Source organism: Impatiens glandulifera, chromosome 4 (genome assembly GCF_907164915.1).
Source record: "Impatiens glandulifera chromosome 4, dImpGla2.1, whole genome shotgun sequence".
NCBI classification, from domain to species: domain Eukaryota; kingdom Viridiplantae; phylum Streptophyta; class Magnoliopsida; order Ericales; family Balsaminaceae; genus Impatiens; species Impatiens glandulifera.
In genome coordinates this window covers 19,674,568-19,696,667 of record NC_061865.1, presented here as the reverse complement: position 1 = coordinate 19,696,667, position 22,100 = coordinate 19,674,568, and the positions used below count along the sequence as shown (strand labels likewise).

Here is a 22,100-nt window from a genome sequence, read left to right as displayed (position 1 = left end):
GCGTTCCTTTACTTCCGTACATTGATCCCTAAACGGTATTTGATTAATAAATTTGCTGTAAAATTTATTTTTGTTTTATGGTTATTTTATTACTTATTTTTGTTTTATTTTAGTATTTATGAATTAAGTTTGTGCGGAATCTTGGAAGAATGTTTATAATAAAACAAATAGAGACTTTTGGTTTATATAATTAATAAGAAGGTATTAATGTAGACTTAGACTTACAAATTTATTTATAATGATTTTTTACTTAATGTTCATTCACATATGATGCAGGCATGTACTCATCCATATATAGAGTTTTGGATTGCATCTAGTCTTAAAAAACATGTCAAGTGGTGAGTGAAATATTATTTACTTTACTTTTCAAATTATAATATTTACAATTGATGTCCCTTTGTAATAAAATACGTATATTTTTGATATGGTATGAAAGGTGCAGTTTTTTATACACCAAAATTTACTCAATCTTCATACGCCTCTCGTCGACAATTGAATTATCCAATTGCCGTGAAATTTGTATTGCTCGTAGATTCAATCAATCATTTCGACTATAAGAACAATTTATCGTATGCGAATGTAAGTTATGATACATCGTTTTTTAAAATTAATTATTCTAACATATAATATAATTATATCTCGTAGTTTAAGGATTTCAGTTTCATTTAAACGAACAACGGACTTATGTTGTTAGAATATGTGGAGTATAAGACATACAATATGGATGGATCACTCATAAATTATTTCTTTTTGTTTGATACTGCAGTTGAAAAATATTCCATCTTGATTCCAAAAAATACAAGTTTCATTAAATTGTTGTTGCATATGATTCATCCTTAACAATAAAAGTGGGTTTTTCTTAACTAATGAATAAATTTTTGTCTTGATTCTTTGTGTTGGTTGATAGATTATAATTTTATTTCTTGACCTCCTTCTTCCCTAGCTTTAGTTATAACTAGATGGTTTAATAGTATTAATATTGTTTATGAGTAATTTTGATCATTCTTATATATTCTATCTTTTTAGGGATAGAGAGTTATACAAGAAGGAGTAAGTCGCATCAAAGGACTTTTAGCACAAAATGGCATATCTACAAGAGTTCTAAGACAATTATCTTGAGGTCAAGTCACATATGGGCATAATTCAAGGAAGGCTCCCCTAACTCAATATGAATCGGTGAGACCTATAACCTAATTGTTGTGGATGGTTCATGAATGAGAGACAAAAATTAAAATAAATTTGAAAGTACGTATAGTATTGAAAACACTACTAGTTATCCGTTTGAAAACATCATCTTCCCCGGTTAAAAAAAGAAAAAAAAAAGAAAAGAAAAAAGAAATGAAAAAAAGAAAAGAAAAAAGGAAAAACCGGAAAAGACATGAAAAGTCTCAAATATAAAGGGCATCAGTATACCGATTCTGCTTATATGGAATCCAAATGTATTTATTATAAATAACTCTTAATCATGAATCCTATACAACGAAAGGGTGATGGTTCCCGACTGTGCTATATCCCAATCCCCAAACCTCAACCTTGTAAGACTACCTAATGTGGGACGTAGACCAAATGAATGATTGTGATTTGATTCAAATACGATGGTCCAAATATCCTAAGAGAACGAAGGTGCTTCAAACGATTGCATGTAAGACTTATAAAAAAAGCACAACAAATAATGAGACAAGATTTTGATAGTGAAATATAAACTATTCATTATATTTGAGGTATGTACTAATTTATCTATTTTCTATTAATTGATTCATTAATGTTATAATATCTCTTTCTTTATTATTTGATTCATTATTATTTATAATAACGTAGATTAAGAGTCAAATCCATATAATCGAGACGAAGAGAAGAGAAGAAGTGAAGATTGATTCAATATATGTAACTTGATCAACTCATATATAAGTTAGGGGAACAATTATAAATCCTGTATGAAATATTACAGGTACTTTTTTAGGTTGGTGGGAGTTTTTTAATCCTGTTGAGTTTTGTATAAACAAATTATCCCTAATGCAATAACACAATGATTTTTCTGTCAAATATTTTGTTTCTCGTGAATTACTATCTCATCTTAAGGATCCAAGTAACAAATTATTTATTGATCGACAGATAGATGTCTTCTTCTTCACGGTGATTTCTATAGATTCAACACTAATATTGAATTCAAAAATACTGCCCTTCAATAAATTGGAAGAGACCAATATTGAATTCAAAGTATTTTTTTTAAGCAATCGATGACTTCTTTAAGATGATTTCTATAAATTTCTACATTAATATCGAATTAAAAAAATATTATTCCTCAATAAACAGGTAAACCTCAATATAATATTTAAGAAGCTAATATTGAATTCAAAAGAAGGTTTTGTTAATTATTTTTTAAAATAATCCCACCAAATACAAAAACATAATATAATAATAATTTGTAACTAATGCAAATCCATTTTCCTAACATCTTTCTACTCTTTTATCCTGTAAAATCCTAGACTTTTTTTTGCCAATTTTTTGTAGAATTCGAATTCACTCCTGCATGCATGCAGCTTCACTAAGACTCTTTATCAGTAATAGGATCAACCAAAGAACAAGACTTTCGATTTTCTCCATTCTCATCCAGATTCCTTCGATCTAACCCAAACCGCCAAAGATACAACATAATCTCAAAAAAGTGAATCGTGAAATAAATCAGTAAGCGCCTTATTAAGCTGATCTGAATCATACCAACAAAAGGCAATACCGATCCTCTTTTCCACAAAACCTTAATAATCTTCAACACAGGTTCACAAAGGTTTCTCATTTCGGAAACCCGTAGTCACACAAAAATTCTGATCCCGAGTTTCGTACAATATGAAACTTATCTTTATCCTCAGTATCAATTACTCTCGCATGTTTATCTTCATTTTCATATACAATGTCAGAATCAGGGATTTTTAATGATTTATTCCTTGATGTTAGACTGCAAGAACCAAGCTCTTAGTCTATGTAAAGAGGAAAAGAGAGTGTTGTGCCAATTCTTGAATACCAAACAGTCTTCCATACAATTCTTAAGTAATCTGTGAAGCCATAACTATCGACAAAATCTTCCAAGAAATCATTGAATTATCGTACAATTCCATTTCTTGAACAAACCCATATTGAATTGAGAACTTAGGTTCAATTATACAAGTTTTGATCCATCTTCTCCATTTCACTCCAAAACCCATATTTCAAGGAGAAAAAAAGAGAAAATCTCAACTGACGTGATCAAAAGATTTTTCGATATTAAGTTTACAAAAGCATCTTGTCCCCTTTCTTCAAGTAATAGAGTCAATGCACTCATTTGCAATAAGAGAAGCGGCGGTGATTTGTCTATCTTGTACGAACGATATCTGGTTAGGAGAAATGGGTTATGGAAAAAGAACTTTGAGCCTATTAGCTAAAGTTTTCGCCAATATTTTATAGAAGCTCATCACAATGCTAAAAAGTCTGAATCTTTTGAGTTCTTTGTCCCCTTAATCTTTCTAACAAGGAAAATAAAGCTAGATTCCTAAATTTCCTCAATTGTAAAATCATGTTCGATAGTGGACTTTTGTTGCTCTCTTTGTTAAAGTCGTTTCCTCCCAAAATCTATCTCTCGCAAATTGGCTATGTGAGAAGACTCTCATAGAAAGACTGAATGGAATCCCGAATAGAGTTTTCCTCGACGAATCTCAATATCGTTTAACTTAAGGATATATATCTGATTATATTTTCTTTGATAGTTTATAAAGTTGTGGAAGAATTTGGTATTAGAATCCCGAATGCCCAGATGTTCCATTTGGTGAAGCATTTGAACTTAATGGATATTGAAAAAACCCCAAAAATAGTTTCTTCTACTTGAAAGAGATATGTGTTCCAAATAACAAGGATTCTGCCCGAATGTCTATTAGCATTTAGATTTGCCCATTTAATTTTTTACCTTCTAGTTAAACCGATAAGGAGGTTTTCCTCAAGATTCGAGACCATTATTTCTTGGAGAACAATAATGTCGCAATTACAAGATTTAATGAAAGAGAAAATTAAACTTATTTTTCTAGGGTTATTCAAACCCCTCACATTCCATGAGATTTTCTTGTATAACATAACAAACCTTGGGTTGATTGAGGTTCCGAAATCATCATTTCAGGTGATGACTGGGCGGAAACGATCGTTAGTTGCCTCTACAGATATCGTGGTTTCCCTATTATAATCGGAGTTGCAAATTCATTCCTTACACATTTGTTTTAGTGTATTTGATGTACTTTGATTTGCTATCTATGACTTCAATGTGAACATTATTTGCAAAACTCATCAGATCTTCAAATTCTCCTTCGGATTCGTCATCAGTGCTTTTATGAGAATTGTTAACATCAAGTGTTATCGTCCATACTAGACAAGTTTCTTTAGGGGGATTCGATAATGAATGGGTAGTGTGGTGAAAAAAGGGGACGTAGGTTAGTGGTTTTGAGGTTGGATATATGGAGGAATAGTTTGTTAAGGGTTCACTAGAGATGAGTTTTTGTGTGAATGGAAAAAGTGAGGAAATTGTGTGGTATAAATGATGAGTGAGGATATAATAAGGGTGGGAGGGATTGGATGAGGATAGGGTTAGTGGTGGCCGATGGGGGATGACGTGCCAGTGAGTTTGGATTTGGGATTTGATGTATGTTAGATGACATGTTATACTTACGTCTTCTTGTGTAGAATATTATAGGGGGTTTTATATTAGGTTGGGATTTAGGTCAAAAAGAGATTGAGTTGTACAAATAGGTTGTAGTGAGAAATGAGGTTGTGTATTTGTTATATTAGAGAAAGTAGACAGTTGAATCGGTTAAATGTGGGGATGGAGGTTGTGTCAGAATGAGGGGTGGATGGGGAGTGATCTATATTGGTGATTTTATAGCTTTAGAGTGTATCTATAGTGGTTGATTGATTGGATGTTAGAGGATAGTTTGGATCGGGAGGATGTTTGGTCTAGAAATTTTATTATGGGTCGAGGTTGCGTGGTTGATTCGTGGATTCTGATGTTTTCTACCTTGTTCATTGAATCTCGACAACGTTGGACCACTATCCACGATTGATACTGTTATAGATGATTTTGACCAAGCCGGGAGATCGTAGATAAAACCTCTATCCTCTATCTTAATCTGAGTTGGAATCGATTGTCTCGTGTTGTTAACCTTTATTATGGCCCATTATATGTTGGTTTTAACCAACGTTGCTTCATCAATTTTTAGCAAGTTGCCGCAAGAGTTATTGATCTTTATGATTGCTTGAAATTTCCATAAATGGATCGGTTACTTTATTTCTATTACTAGTAAACGTGAATAAGTGGAATGAGTCACAAGGATCCTTAACTACAACAATGCGCTAAATCGAAAGGACCTCTACGGCCAAGGATTGGAGATCATTTGTAGTGGGGTTAACCCCGTTCTAGGGTTCATAGAGATCCACAAGGTTTGACTCGAGGGAGAGATTGGAAAACTTATACTTCCCTGAAACATCATCTTTACGGCTAAAAACATAATGTTTTATACCTTATATAATTATGTTGTAAAATGAGCCCTCTACGTTGAGAGGAATGATGATCCAAAATATGTAATCACCATCACACAGAATTTTCCTTGTCTATTCGAGCCAACCCATAATGATGCGTCTTTTTTTATTTACGAATCTTCTCATTTTGTGGAAGCGATATTGAGGCCTTTTGGACCACTTCCAAAATAATCTTGCATCGATAAGGCTCAAGTGAATACTTCGAGGGAAGCGTGAACCCTTCTCGAGGCATATGATAACTATTTTGTCATTATTGCTTTCATATAGTTCAATGATTTTGTCACCAAATCTAATAAGGTGACGCTAACGTCCAATTGAAGAACCTTTAAGAACCGCCAAATATGACCAATCCTCTCTAACTTGGGAACCAACTAAGGGGGTGGAGATTTTATTAGAGTTTCGATTTTGGGTTGTGGGTTAGTGTTGGCAGCCGGTTTAGGGTTAGGGTTAGGATTAAGGTGGACGGTCGATTTAGGATTAGGATTAGGGTTAGGATGGGAAACCGGTTTAGTGTTAGATTTAGGGTTAACGACCAGTTTAAGGTTAGAGTTATGTTGGGCAGTCGATTTAGGGTTAGGTGTATGGGTTGAAGATGGGGTATGGTCTTATGTTATTGAGTTGGGGTTGTAGGTAGGGATGACATTGGGGCGGTTCAGTTCGGGGAATCACAATACCTTCCCTGCCTCAAATCTACCCACTCCTCCCCGATCGAGGACGGGTTTCCCCACGGTGTACTGAAATCGAAAAACAATTTTAATTTAAAATATAAATAATAAAATAAAATAATTCATATATTTAGAGTTATAAGTTTTCAAAATATTAAATAAATACCAAACAAAAATAACATTCAATAATAATAATTTTAAAATATTAATTACCAAAGAAATTAAACCTCCGATAACAATCTCTTCCTTTTCATAAACTTTTGGAGATCACTTAAAGTGTCTTCTTTGTCAGAATTTTCTGAATTCAAACAAGAACTACCCTCACCATATTGTTTATCAAAATCAGACTTGTAATGATATTCTTCCACCAAGTTATAACATAAATGACTTACTTCTTCAATCTTTGTTAAAAAAGAATCTTCATATATCTGGGGAAAATATATATCTGGGGAAAATAGAACTCTAACAAATCCAATTTATATCTTATGTCTAAAATAATTGTCACTCCCATTAAGCCATGTATATCATATCAATACTTTTTGAATTTCACATTCATTTTAGCTTCCATTTGACTAATAACCCAATTAGAAGAATTGATCCATGAAGACAATATATCACATATTTTTGGAAAAAAAACATGTTAGCTGTTGGGTATTTTGTGCCAGATAATAATTGAGTCACATTATAAAATGACTTCAAGTTCTTACAAATTTCATTGACGAATTTCCATTCTTCACTAGTTGGTATACTTTTATATTGCAATTCTTTTTTCTCAGCTCTAACAAACACATCCTTAAATACTAAGGTTGTCTCAAGCATTAAAAATGTTGAATTCCATCTAATAGGACAACCAAGAACCAACTTTTTATCATAACCTATACGACATTGTTTAGTAATTTCATCAAAATTTTCTTCTCTTTTCGGAGTTGCAGTCCAATAAGATACACTATCACGTACAATTTCAATTCCATTTTTAATTATATCCAGTCCATCTTTCACAATTATGTTTAATATGTGAGCACATACCTGACAATATTTACTTATTTCTCTGTAACTTCTCTATTATGTCTTTCATTATAAGCGTCATTTATTGAACAATTATCCAAAGATATAGTGGATAACTTTGTGTCAATATTCCAATTCATCAAACAATTTAACAAAACATTAAAAATAATTTCTTTAGTATGTGGACATGACACATAACTGAACCTACAAATAAAATAAAGTAGGCTTAAATGAGATGAAGTAGAACCGCCCAAATAAATAATAATAATTATAAATAAAAACTAAAACATTACCTCAATATTCAATTTTGAAATGTCCAAGTATGGTAATTGAAGTGTGTTGTAACAACCATGTATCCTTTTTTTTGATTGCTAATTGTCCACATATTGGATGTTATAGTAACTCTACTGGCATTTTTATCAATCATAGACATTATTTTGGTCTTTTCATATTCAATATGTCAATTCTTAATTCTTAATGTATTTCTCGTTGGAACCTTAAACAGTGGTGGTAGAAGACCCAATAATTTTCTAAATTCAAAATGATTTACCATGGAAAGAGGGTATTCATGCATGATAATTATGTTTTCTAATTCTCTTTTAGCACCATCTTGATCAAATATATAGTTTCTAATACATTGTTTACCATCTTTTGACAAACTCTTTTAGCACCATCTTTTAGCACCATCTTGATCAAATATATAGTTTCTAATACATTGTTTACCATCTTTTGACAAAGTATTTGTCAAAACTTATTGTCTTAAACCCCAAACGTTTTGGTCCTGGTAGACAACGATTAAAGTGGTCATGTAGGTGATGAGTTCCATTTTTTGATTCACCTCCCAACAACTTACAACAATATTTCCTTTTTCCCTTTATAGCTCTATGATGTCTACAATCTCAAAATGATTCCAAATAACACTTCTTCTCCTTTATGAACAATTAGAAATATTTATCGTACTTCCGGGAATTGTTTCAGGTGTTGTAGTTGAATTACCGAGTTCTATATAATTTGTTGAATTAGAAGTATTATTGCTAGATAAATTCTAACTATTTGTTGTCATTGAATACCTATTATCAATATTTAATAATTATCATTAATCAAACTAACACATATATTTAATTACACTAAAGTGTAAATGAAGTATCATACTTCTCAAACTATAGTAATTAAAATCATTTCATCTTATTTAAAAAAAACATTAAATTACTAATTTTCTCTTTTGTTTTATTTTAAAAATAACATGTAATACCATTTTTTATTTGAAGAACAATAAAGTGTAAAAGAAGTATTATATTTCTCAAACTATACTAAATAAAATAATTTCACCTTTTTAAAAAAACATTAGATTATTAACACTTTTTTTTTATTTGAAAAATAATTTGTAACACCAATTTTTATTTAAGGAACAATAAAATACTATACATCAATATAATAGCACAAGAAAATTATCGGAATAAAATATTATATAAAAAATAATAGCAATCCAGCCTAACAGTTTATAACGGCAATAAAATAACTAAATTGACTAAAACCGAAAATATTGTCGTCAAGTTGGGAGAAGATGTAACAAAGGTTGTGAAAGAAGAAGACGGAGATAGAAGAAACCCTACCTGAAGAGAAAAGATGTGATGTCATATTATTTATATTAATTAGTAAGAAAACAGTAAAATAATATACAAAATTATATTAAAAAATAATTAAATTAACCTTCAATCTAAAAACGTCCTCAAGACTCAAGTGTAAATGGAGATGTATCTAAAATGGCTGTCAAGAAAATATGTATGCAAAATAGGATGAAGAAGAGATCACAAAAAAATTCATGTATGTAGAAAAGAGAAGATGTAACTAAAATTATAATAAACCCTAGCGTAATAGAGAAAATATAATGAGGAAGATGAAGAAGTAAAAAGTAGAGATATAATTGAGAAATAATGTGAAGTTAAGGTGGAGGTATGGAAGATAAAGGAGTTTTTTAATGAAAAAGAGAAAACTAATTATTGAATTAAATAATGATTTCATTAAGTAATATATTTTCATTAAAAAATATAATTAGATTTTATTGGTTCGATTTGGGGATCGGTTTGGTGCATGTAAATACCATCTCGGCCCCGAACCCCGATCAACATATTTCGAGTTTTCCCCGATCTGTCCCGATCCCCGGTTAAAGCGAGGAAAAATCATACCAATCGGTTCGGTTTGGCTAAGTTTTAGCAGGGCGATTTCAAATTTCCATCCCTAGTTGTAGGGAGGGAACAAGGAAGATACAAAATTGTCTGAGGTGGAGCGGTTGGCGGCGGGATTGAGGTCTCTCTCGTCGTATGTCTGTGTGGGAGCTGGGAAGGGAAGTGTTGGTTGGGAGGACCACAACCCTCCCCTGTCTCTCATCTCTTTAGCTCTAGTTGATTCATCAATGTTACAATATCTCTTTTTTTATTTGATTCATTAATCTTTATAATGATTTAGATTAAGAATTAAATTCATATGATTGATTATTTATGATGAGAATGGATTAAATGATAAATTATTTACGAAGTGAAGAGAAAAAATTGAGTGAAGATTGATTCAATATATGTCACTTGATCATCTCATATATAAGTTGAGGGAAAAAATTATAAATCTGGTATGAATTTTAATAGGTACATTTTATAGATTTGTGAGAGATTTTTAATCCTATTGATTTTGTATAAACAAATATCCATACAATAACATTATATGATTTTCTCTTAAATATTTTTTTTCTTGTGATTAACTTACAAATAATTTATATCAATAAATGTCCTCTTTTTTAAAATAATCTCTATAGATTCAATACTAATATCGAATTCAAAAATATTGTTTATCCTTGAACAAATAGATAAATCTCTAGATAATAGAGAAAGAATATGATATTGAACTAAAGAAGGTACATACCAAAATATTGAATAATTAATATCTAACTTAACTAGTTTATAAATAATTTTTTTTAAATAACTAAACTAAAATAAATACAAATACAAAAACATAATATAATATTTATTTTTAGTTAATATTTTTATAAAATAAAGACAAAATCATTACCTCAATATAAGTTTACATTATAGACCTCACTTTTTCATCCCAATTTTTATAGTTTATAAGCAATTACTTTTTAATTAACTAATTTTTTAAAAACAATTGATTTCAGATTATTTTAATAAGATAAGATGATAATACTTAAAATAAAAATAAAATACAAAAAAAATGTTTTTTTTTGCTTTATATTAACGAAGAATATTTATTTGTTTTGTTAAATTTTAATTATTTTGTTTAATTAGATTTGATTTAATTAAATACAATTTTAAAGGTACCAAACTTAGTCTTTCTCTTTTATTAAACAATTTGTTTAATTTCTAATTAGATTTCTAATTAGAGAGGTAGTTTAGTTTTCTTATTTAGAAAAGTTAGTTAGCATTCCTTTTAGAAAATTAGTTAGATTAGTTATCTTCATTAGTTTATTTTACTTACATTTATTTGATTTTGGAAAAAAATAAAAGGGAAAAATGAAAATGTGAAGATCATGGACATTTAACTTTCTAAAGACTAGGTAAGTTCGTTTACTTCCACAAGACTAGGTAAAAATTATTAGTCACGGGCCTATAGGATTTAGTATTTCCCTAACTCTCCCTATAAAAACATAACCTAGGTCATTGTTTAAAGGATCTTCCCCAAAAATTTTACACCTACATGCCCCTAGGCTGTCCACATTTACTCTCCACTTTTAAAACCTAAGAAAAATATCAACTAGGTTTTTGTCACAAGTTTTTTCTTAGAGAATTTTGGTTAGCACATCTATAGGATCAAAGAGCAGCCCACTAATGTAAGCTCATAAGTTATTAAACAAATGAGAGAAATTTATGATTTATCTTCTATTAATTAGGTTTTATATATTATTTAATTCATAAATTTTCTTATTTTATTTAACTTTTCTATTACAGTTTCAATCAACAATATTATTTCAATCTTTTTCTTCTATAACTCAATCAAATAGTTATTGTTTATATTGTAATTTTAAAATCAAACTTGGTATCAGAGCTTATAGGTGACAACTCCCGAAAAAGATTTCAATGGAAGAACAATATCACTTCTTAATTAGTTCTACCAATAATAGTTGGAAACGTAAATCTTGATAAACAAAACTATATCTATTGAAAATCACAAGTTACTCCAATCATAATAGGTTGTAATTTTATGGGTATAGTAAAAAAAAAATCTTAAAACTCCTCACAAATTTCTTCAAGAAACAGATGATCAAAAGAATATAAATCAAATCTATAATCAAAAATTTAAACAATGACATATCCTAAATATAATTTTTTTTTTCATAAAATTGATCATCGCTCCTAAAGTTGTTTTTATAATCCACCTTGTCAAATATGTAATATACAAGTACATAGTGCTCTCACGTGCCCTCGTTTTAATCATTCTACAAATCCTACGACAATGTTAGTTACATCCTCTACTATTGTAGATCCCACTTGATGTCCAAATTCAGGTGTTACGGACCATATTATTTCTAATCTTAATAATATACACGTAAATGCTCCTTATGCAGTTAAAGTCGAAAACAGTATGCCTCTGAATATTTATAATATTGGTACCACTAAAACTTTAAATCAACTAAAATCTCTCTACTTACGTAATATCTAACGATTATGCTTAAACGGGCTCCAACTACATTTATTATAAAATAACTCATCATCCTGATTCCTATAAAACAAAAAGGTGGTTCCTGATTATATTAAATTCCAATCCCCAAACCCCAACCTTGTAATGCCACCTAATGTGGGACAAAGACAAAGGAATTATTATGATTGGATTCAAATACTATGATCAAAATATCCTAAGAGAAGGAGGTGTTTCGAACAATTGGTGAAAAATGATGATGAGAAGGAAATGAATGAGAAGGAGGTGTTTCGAACAATTGGTGAAAAATGATGATGAGAAGGAAATGAATGACGGAGAAAATAAGAAGTGAAGATTGATTCAATACATATAACTTGATCATTTTATATATAAAAGTTAAGGAGAACAATTATAAATCATGTATCGAATATTATAGGTACTTTTCTTATATTAGTGGAGTTTTTTTTTTATAATAATGTTGAGTTTTGTATAAATAAATATCTTCTAGTTCAATAACACTACAAGATTTTTCTCTAAGTATTTTGTTTAGCGTGATTTTCTATCTCATCTTAAGGTTCAAAGTAACAAAGTATTTTTTATCGATAGATGTCTTCAATTCTTCACGATGATTTCTATAGATTCAACACTAAATTCAACACTAAAGAAAGAAGATAATAGAGAAAGAAGGTGATATTGAACTAAAGAAGTTACATATCAAAATATTGAGTAATGTATATCTAACCTAACTAGTTTGTAAATATATTTTTTTAAATAATCAAACTAAAACATAATATAATATTGATTTTTAATTAATTATTTTTATTAAATAAAGACAAAATCAATATATAAATAAATTTTATTTTATATCTCATAAAATCAATATATAGTGTTTAATATGTTATAATTATGAGAATTAAAATAAGGATGCCCAAAATGCAAGAAAAAAGATCTTTTTCTATTGCCTTTATATTTTAATTATTTGCAACATTAATTTGATCATCAATAAATTATTTATTTTATTTTTTAAATCACGATAATAATATTCATCAACTTAATCAAAATTTTAACAGGTTAAATAAAAGTTAAAATTAGCAAGCTCTTCAAATATTAAAATTTTACAAATTTATAAAAACAATATTTCAATTTATACAAAAATATATATATAAATATATATATATATATATTTATATTTACAAATTAAAAAAACTTATTACTCATTGAAATAAATAATTAAATTATTATAATCATGACTATTTAAGGACTGCGGAAACGCATAACTAACTAAGTTTTTGTGCAATGCAACATGATATCAATACAGATAATTGAAACCTCTCCCTAAAGAAGAGACAAAAAAAATATAAATCTCAAAGAATAATGCAACATGTCCAACAAGAACCCTATATTCCATTTGAAAGCATCAGTGTTAGTTATCTTTATTTTACCCTTGAATGAGACATCTGTTTACTTAAGACTTAGCTAATTGTTTGAATTAAGGAGGGTTTTTTGGAGTTAGTGCATGGCCTGGGATTGTTTGGACAAGGCTTAAAGAAGTGACATTTTATGTATTCACGTGCCAAGCACTGAACATTAAACACGGATAAGCAGCCACCAAATTTGTTTTTGATGATTTATTTTTGCTAATTAATTATTCCTAAATGCAAAATTTTCTGTGGGAGAAACAGATAGATAGCTAGATAGATCTACTAATTAAGACAACACTAAACAAATTAAGAGGAAACTGATTTCAATCTCTTTCTCTCTAGAAGAAAAATCTTAATTAGTCTGTGTCAGTTGTGAAAGAAAGCGTTTTTTTCCATGTTTTACTTGTAAAGACTTAGTCTTAGTCGAAGAATATTAGTCCTCCTAAATTTATGCCTATTAAAATTTTATGGTTTTTAATTAATCTTTTATTATAAAATCTTTCTTCCTATTAATTAATTGTTTCAAATTTTTGTTTAATAAATCACAAATCTTTTTTTATTTTTTTCTTTATTTAAATATAATAAATCTTTTATTATAAAATATTTCTTCCTAATAATTAGCTTTTTACTGTTTCAAATCTATTTTATTTTATATAAAACTATCCCAATCAAGTCAATTCAAGAAAAATTCATCATACACATTCCTCTTCCCAAAATTTCTATAACACTCAACTCAATCCGTTCTCTTTTGATTTTTTGGTACTTTGCATCAATTGGTATGTGATTATTTTTTTCTACATATTTGTTTGTGTATTTGAATATTTCGTTATTTCTCTCCTAATCGTAATTATTTTTTACTTTGAAAGGAATAATAATGTCTTTGTGGGAGAGACTCGAGAAATTGGGCGAAGGCAGTTATGGAGTTGTCTATCTAGGCCGTCCATTAGAAGGACATTGTCTCTATCCGTCCATTCTAATAATGGCAGTTAAATCCGCGGAGTACGAAAATTCATCATCTCTCCTACACGAAAGGGATATTCTCTCTAAATTTAAAGAATGCCCACATATTATTCGTTTATATGGTTATGATTTCACCGTTGAAGGCACAAATTTTTTTACAAATATCTTCTTGGAGTACGCCTCGGGCGGCACTTTGCACGACCGCATTCAATCATCAAAGACATCTAAATACAACGGAATCTCCGAAATTGAAGCAAAGGAATATACACTTTCCATTTTAAAGGGTCTGCGCTACATCCATGAGAGTGGATATGTCCATTGTGGTATAAAACCGGAAAACATATTAATGGTCGACGAGAAGGCCAAAATAGGAGACTTTGGTATGACTATTCATCCATTCAATCTTCCGGGAATGACGTTAGGTACTCCTCATTATATGCCTCTTGAGACATTAAACGATGGAGAATATGATACTTCTACCGATATTTGGGCATTGGGATGCTCCTTTTTTGAAATGATCACATCAACTCCGCAATGGAAATGCAAAAATATGAACCAAAATCTTATTAAACTAATAAAGCGAAGTAAAATGTCCAAAGAGGCTTTCGATTTTTGGAAGAGGTGCACAACTAAAGATCCAAAGAAAAGATGGAGCGCAAATATGCTTCTACAACATCAGTTCATCGTCGGTAGGAGCGAGAATCCTTCTCCCGCCCAAAATAACGCATAGGCGCTTCTTTACTTCCGTACATTGATCCTAAACGGTATTTGATTAATTAATTTGTTGTTAAATTTATGTTTGTTATTTGATTATTTTTTTACTTATTTTTATTTTATTTTAGGATTTATGAATTAAGCTTGTGCGGAATCTTGGAAGGAATAATGTGTATAATACAAACAAATAAAGATTTTTAATTTATATAACAAGAAGGTATTAATGTAAACTTAGACTTATTAGACTTACAAATTTATTTATAATGATTTTTTACTTAATGTTCATTTACATATGGTGCAGGCATTTACTCATCAAATGACATCCATATACTGAGTTTTGGATAACAACTAGTCCCTATAATCTTTTAAAGAGGTGAGTAAAATATTATTTTCTACACTTTTCAAATTCTACATGTTTACAATTGATGTCCTTTTGAAGTAAAAAGACGTATTTTCTTTTTATATTGTATGAAAGGTTTAGTTTTTTTGTACACCAAAATTTACTCAATCTTCAATCGCCTCTCTTTGACAATCGAATCATCCAATTGCCGTGAAATTTGTATTGTTAGTAGATCTAATCAATCATTTCATCTATAAGAGCAATTTATCATATACAGATGTAAGTTATGAAACATCGTTTTAAATCTAGAATATAAAATGGAGTTATGTTGTTAAAATCTGTAGAATATAAGACATACAATACGGATGGATTAATAATAAATTATTGCTTTGCTTTTTCTATATTGCAGTTGAAAAAAATTTCATCTTGATTCCTATAAGTACAAGTTTCATTAAATTGTTGTTACAAATGATGCATCCTTAACGATAAAGGTGAGTTTTACTTAACTAACGAATAAATGTTTGTATTGGTTGATAGATTATAATTTTATTTATTGACCTTCTTCCATAGCTTTAGTTGTAACTAAATGGTTTAATACTATTATTATTGTTTATGAAATGATTTTGATCATTCTTATATCTTCTATCTTTTTAGGGATAGAGAGTTATACAAGCAAGAGTAAGTTGCATCAATGGACTTTTGGGACAAAATAGCATATCTACAAGAGTTCTAACACTATTATCCTGAGGTCAAGTCACATATGGGAATAATTCAAGGAAGGCTCCCCTAACTTAATATGAATCGGTAAGACCTATAACCTAATTGTTGTGGATGGTTCATGAATGAGAGACAAAAATTAAAATAAATTTGAAAGTACGTATAGTATTGAAATCACTACTAGTTATCCGTTTGAAAACATCATCTTCCCCGGTTAAAAAAAGAGAAAAAAAAGAAAAGAAAAAAGAAAAGAAAAAAAAAGAAAAAAGGAAAAACCGGAAAAGAAATGAAAAGTCTCAAATATAAAGGGCATCAATATACCGATTCTGCTTAAACGGACTTCAAATGCATTTATTATAAAATAACTCTTAATCATGAATCCTATACAACGAAAGGGTGATGGTTCCCGACTGTGCTATATCCCAATCCCCAAACCTCAACCTTGTAAGACTGCCTAATGTGGGATGGAGACCAAAGGAATGATTGTGATTGGATTCAAATACGATGGTCCAATAATCCTAAGAGAACCAAGGTGCGTCAAACGATTGCATGTAAGACTTACAAAAGAAAAGCACAACAAATAATGAGACAAGACTTTGACGGTGAAATATAAACTATCCATTATATTTGAGGTATGTACTAATTTATCTATTTCTCTGTTAATTGATTCATTAATGTTATAATATCTCTTTCCTTATTATTTGATTCATTTTTGTTTATAATGATTTAGATTAAGAGTCAAATTCATATGATTGACGAAGGGAAGAGAAGAAATAAAGTGAAGATTGATTCAATATATGTAACTTGACCATCTTATATATAAGTTAAGGGGAACCATTGTAAATCCTATATGAAATATTATAGGTACTTTTTTTTAGGTTAGTGGGAGTTTTTTAATCCTCTTGAGTTTTGTATAAACAAATAATCCCCTAATGCAATACCATTACAGGATTTTTCTCTCAAATAGTTATTTCTCTTGATTTACTATCTCAACTTAAGGCTCTAAGTAATTTTTTTTTATCAATTGATCATACACTTTTTAAAGATGATTTCTATAAGTTTCTACATTAATATCGAATTAAAAAATATTATTTATGATCAATAAATACATAAACCTCTAGATAATTTTACAAGAAGTATTCAATTCAAAAGAAACTAATATTGAATTCAAAAAAGGTTTTGTAAACTATTTTTTAAAATAATCACACCATATCAAATAAAAATAATAATAATTTGTAACTAATGATATAACATGTTTTCATTTACATCTTCTATTTTTGTTTTCTGTAATGAAAGTCGATTATATAGACCTATCAATCTCATAAAATCATTTTTTTCGCTACGAATTTGAATTCACTACTACAGCTTCCTAAAACTCCTTATCAGCAATAGGATCAACCAAAGAACTAAGACGTTTGATTCATCTAGAAATATCTAGAAAGGTCCACCTTGACTTTCAACAGATTCACTGTGCCTTTTCTACAGGCACTCCAACATATAATAGTGACATGATTCGTAAACGAAGATCCTCCGATATGTATGGGGCAAACATAGCACGAGTACCAACTGACATCTTATCCTGCGGGCCATGACAGTGTGAACCTTTTTTATCCACATGTTTATCCTGTTTGTAAATCACAAGTGCTACAGATGGTTCAGCTATTAAACGTTTCACAATAAAATGACAAGTGCAGCCTCTCTTTGTACTTGGCCCGCCCGCCGTCCAGCAGATTTCTTTTTAGGGATATAAGTGTTCCTGCTTGGTCTAACCAAACCACCCTGAATCTATGGTCATCTGGTCCGAATGAGCACCAATACCTATGTACACATATATATAAATACAAAACGATCAATCAATCAATCAATTTAAAAGGAATAATTTGGTTAAAGTATGTTCAATCGGATTGAAACCATACAGGATATACTCAAGAATTCCATCAACCTTTGGCGATCTACGCCTTGTTGCTTCAACATGGAATCTCGTAGGGCAATTACTTTTGTTTGATTCTCCCTGAACAAAATCATCTACTATGGCAAATGGGATTAGGGTAAATAAAAGCAGGTTTAATTACTTACATGTTTGCAATAACAACAATTAATGCTGAAAGATATATAACTCTACATATTACATAACTTATCTTTCTTTTTTCCAAATTAACTCTAGTCATTGAAAACTCAGTGAATGAATGTAACAACTCAATTCCAATATTTGAACAAATAGTCACGTTATCTGCATTATGAACTTGTCCCTACTGCCCATATTCAAACCATGCATACAGACATTTCTAACCTGCTGCTGCTTGATCCCCAACCCAAATGTGTATCTAGCTAATCAACTCTACCTATAAAATTCAAAACCAAAATCTTAATAATATTGTCTCTAACTTATCTTCAATTAATCGTGAGCCCTAGCTAAACACATTTTATTTTAATTCTTGCATTCCTTTTTATTTCAGTTTCTGTGGAATTCAAACAGAATGAAAAAAATTGATGAATGAAGAAGAGAGAGGAGGAACTGACCTCCGTTTTACCTGGAACGATTACTGACAACATTGCCGAGAAATGTTAGTTTATTTATTCTTCAATCTTCTGCAGGTAAGTTTAAGAGAATAATGATGATATTCAAACAGAGATTGAACTGATCATTTCCCAGAAAAATTATATTCAAACAGAGATTGAACTGATCATTGCCCAGAAAATTGAAAAGCCCAATAATGAATTGTTTTCACTCACTCACTCTAAGAACATCAAGAATAAGTGACTGAAAAATTAAAAACATTATTGTGAGTCTAAAATTAATTCTCATGAAATAGAGGAAAAAACTAAATTTATTTATGAACAAAAGTTTATGTAAAGAAAAATAAGAAGAAATTGTTTGATCCATGTTTTAAAATGATACAAGCCTAATATATAATTAAATAGAATAAGTTTGCTGTTGAAAAATACTCTCAAAGATCAACACAATATTACAAAGTAAACCAGAAATCCAAACATAAAACAAGACGCATAAGAAGAACACACAAGATTTGATATCGGAGTTCAGCCCAAATCGGACCTACGTCTCCGTCAAGCTCAGCTTGGAGCTTTATTCCACTATGGAGAAAAATGTATCAGATTACAATTACGCACACACTATCTTTCCTTTTCCTACACACCTTTCTTTTGCAAAAATTCTTGACCAAAAATCTCCCAAGAAAAAAGTAATCCTCACTCAAGAAAAAAAGAAAAACAGAATGCTCAAAGATTTAACTACATATCCTCTAGTTGTCATCAATATATAACAACAAAAAATGAATGACTCGGTTTTATTATTAGTTAAACCAGACAAAAAAACGGTTCAAGCACCGGTTCAATAAATAGCTTTTAACAATTAACCCAAAATCAACATTTACACTACAATGAATTTTCTTTCTTGATAATCTTATTAATTTATTATATTACTCCCCAAGCATGCCAAAAATAATAAAAATCTTCATAAGAGAAGGAAGGTTTTCTATTGTAGATTTAATAAGACAAAAATTATCATCAACAAAAAGTAATTAGTGAGATATATAGTTGGGTTTTCTCGTCGTTCCTATATTAATTCCTGTGAAAAGACTAGCGTTGATGACTCTCTCGAATAGTTTTGAAAAACATTCTATAACCACCGTGAAAATGAGGGGTGATAAAGGATCCCCTTCTCTAAGCCCTCTCGAGCTATTGAAAAACTCAGACACTGTGCCATTGATAAGAATTGAGAACTTAAGTTCAGTAACAAACGAATAAATGATGCATCCTTAACGATAAAGGTGAGTTTTACTTAACTAACGAATAAATGTTTGTATTGGTTGATAGATTATAATTTTATTTATTGACCTTCTTCCATAGCTTTAGTTGTAACTAAATGGTTTAATACTATTATTATTGTTTATGAAGTGATTTTGATCATTCTTATATCTTCTATCTTTTCTTTTTAGGGATGGAGAGTTATACAAGCAAGAGTAAGTTGCATCAAAGGACTTTTGGGACAAAATAGCAGAGTTCTAACACAATTATCCTGAGGTCAAGTCACATATGGGCATAATTCAAGGAAGGCTCCCCTAACTCAATATGAATCGGTAAGACCTATAACCTAATTGTTGTGGATGGTTCATGAATGAGATACAAAAATTAAATTAAATTTGAAAGTACGTATAGTATTGAAAACACTACTAGTTGTCCGTTTGAAAATATCATCTTCCCCGGTTAAAAAAAGAGAAAAAAAAAAGAAATGAAAAAAGAAATGAAAAAAAAGAAAAGAAAAAAGAAAAAAGAAAAAACCGGAAAAGAAATGAAAAGTCTCAAATATAAAGTGCATCAGGATACCGATTCTGCTTATATGGAATCCAAATGTATTTATTATAAATAACTCTTAATCATGAATCCTATACAACGAAAGGGTGATGGTTCCCGACTGTGCTATATCCCAATCCCCAAACCTCAACCTTGTAAGACTGCCTAATGTGGGACGTAGACCAAAGGAATGATTATGATTTGATTCAAATACGATGGTCCAAATATCCTAAGAGAACGAAGGTGTAAGACTTATAAAAAAAGCACAAGAAATAATGAGACAAGATTTTGATAGTGAAATATAAACTATTAATTATATTTGAGGTATGTACTAATTTATCTATTTTCTATTAATTGATTCATTAATGTTATAATATCTTTTTCTTTATTATTTGATTAATTATTGTTTATAATAACGTAGATTAAGAGTCAAATCCATATAATCGAGACGAAGAGAAGAGAAGAAGTGAAGATTGATTCAATATATGTAACTTGATCAACTCATATATAAGTTAAGGGGAACAGTTATAAATCCTGTATGAAATATTATAGGTACTTTTTTAGGTTAGTGGGAGTTTTTTAATCCTGTTGAGTTTTGTATAAACAAATTATCCCCTCCTAATGCAATAACACAATGATTTTTCTCTCAAATATTTTGTTTCTCGTGAATTACTATCTCATCTTAAGGTTCCAAGTAATAAATTATTTATTGATCGATAGATAGATGTCTTCTTCTTCACGGTGATTTCTATAGATTCAACACTAATATTGAATTCAAAAATACTGCCCTTCAATAAATTGGAATAGACCAATATTGAATTCAAAGTAATTTTTTTTAATCAATCGATGATTTCTTCAAGATGATTTCGATAAATTTCTACATTAATATCGAATTAAAAAATATTATTCCTCAATAAATAGGTAAACCTCAATATAATATTTAAGAAGCTAATATTGAATTCAAAAGAAGGTTTTGTTAATTATTTTTTAAAATAATCCCACCAAATACAAAAACATAATATAATAATAATTTGTAACTAATGCAAATCCATTTTCCTAACATCTTTCTACTCTTTTATCCTGTAAAATTATAGACTTTTTTTTTGCCAATTTTTGTAGAATTCGAATTCACTACTGCATGCATGCAGCTTCACTAAGACTCTTTATCAGTAATAGGATGAACCAAAGAACTAGACTTTCGATTTTCTCCATTCTCATCCAGATTCCTTCGATCTAACCTAAACCACCAAAGATACAACATAATCTCAAAAAAGTGAATCGTGAAATAAATCAGTAAACGCCTTATTAAGATGATCTGAATCATACCAACAAAAGGCAATACCGATCCTCTTTTCCACAAAACCTTAATAATCTTCAACACAGGTTCACAAAGGTTTCTCATTTCGGAAACCCGCAGTCACACAAAAATTCTAATCTCGGGTTTCGTACAATATGAAACTTATCTTTATCCTCAGTATCAATTACTCTCGCATGTTTATCTTCATTTTCATATACAATGTCAGAATTAGGGATTTTTAATGATTTATTCCTCGACGTTAGACTGCAAGAACCAAGCTCTTAGTCTATGTAAAGAGGAAAAGAGAGTGTTGTGCCAATTCTTGAATACCAAACAGTCTTCCATACAATTCTTAAGTAATCTGTGAAGCCATAACTATCGACAAAATCTTCCAAGAAATCATTGAATAATCGTACAATTTCATTTCTTGAACAAACCATTTTGAGATTGCAGAACGCATCTTACTTCTGAGCATC

At 29.9% G+C, this 22,100-nt stretch overlaps 1 protein-coding gene across 1 annotated transcript; it reads left to right on the top strand.

The window, feature by feature from the left end:
* The first annotated feature begins 14,159 nt into the window (after positions 1–14,159).
* Positions 14,160–14,975, top strand: LOC124934900 (mitogen-activated protein kinase kinase kinase 20-like). Its single transcript, XM_047475393.1, has one exon. It carries the CDS (start codon positions 14,160–14,162, stop codon positions 14,973–14,975), a length of 816 nt encoding a protein of 271 aa, XP_047331349.1.
* Positions 14,976–22,100: the final 7,125 nt, after the last annotated feature.

What these genes read in the sequence shown, in the direction of transcription:
- LOC124934900 (XM_047475393.1), top strand. Translation starts at nt 14,160, where the DNA reads ATGTCTTTGTGGGAGAGACTCGAGAAATTGGGCGAAGGCAGTTATGGA.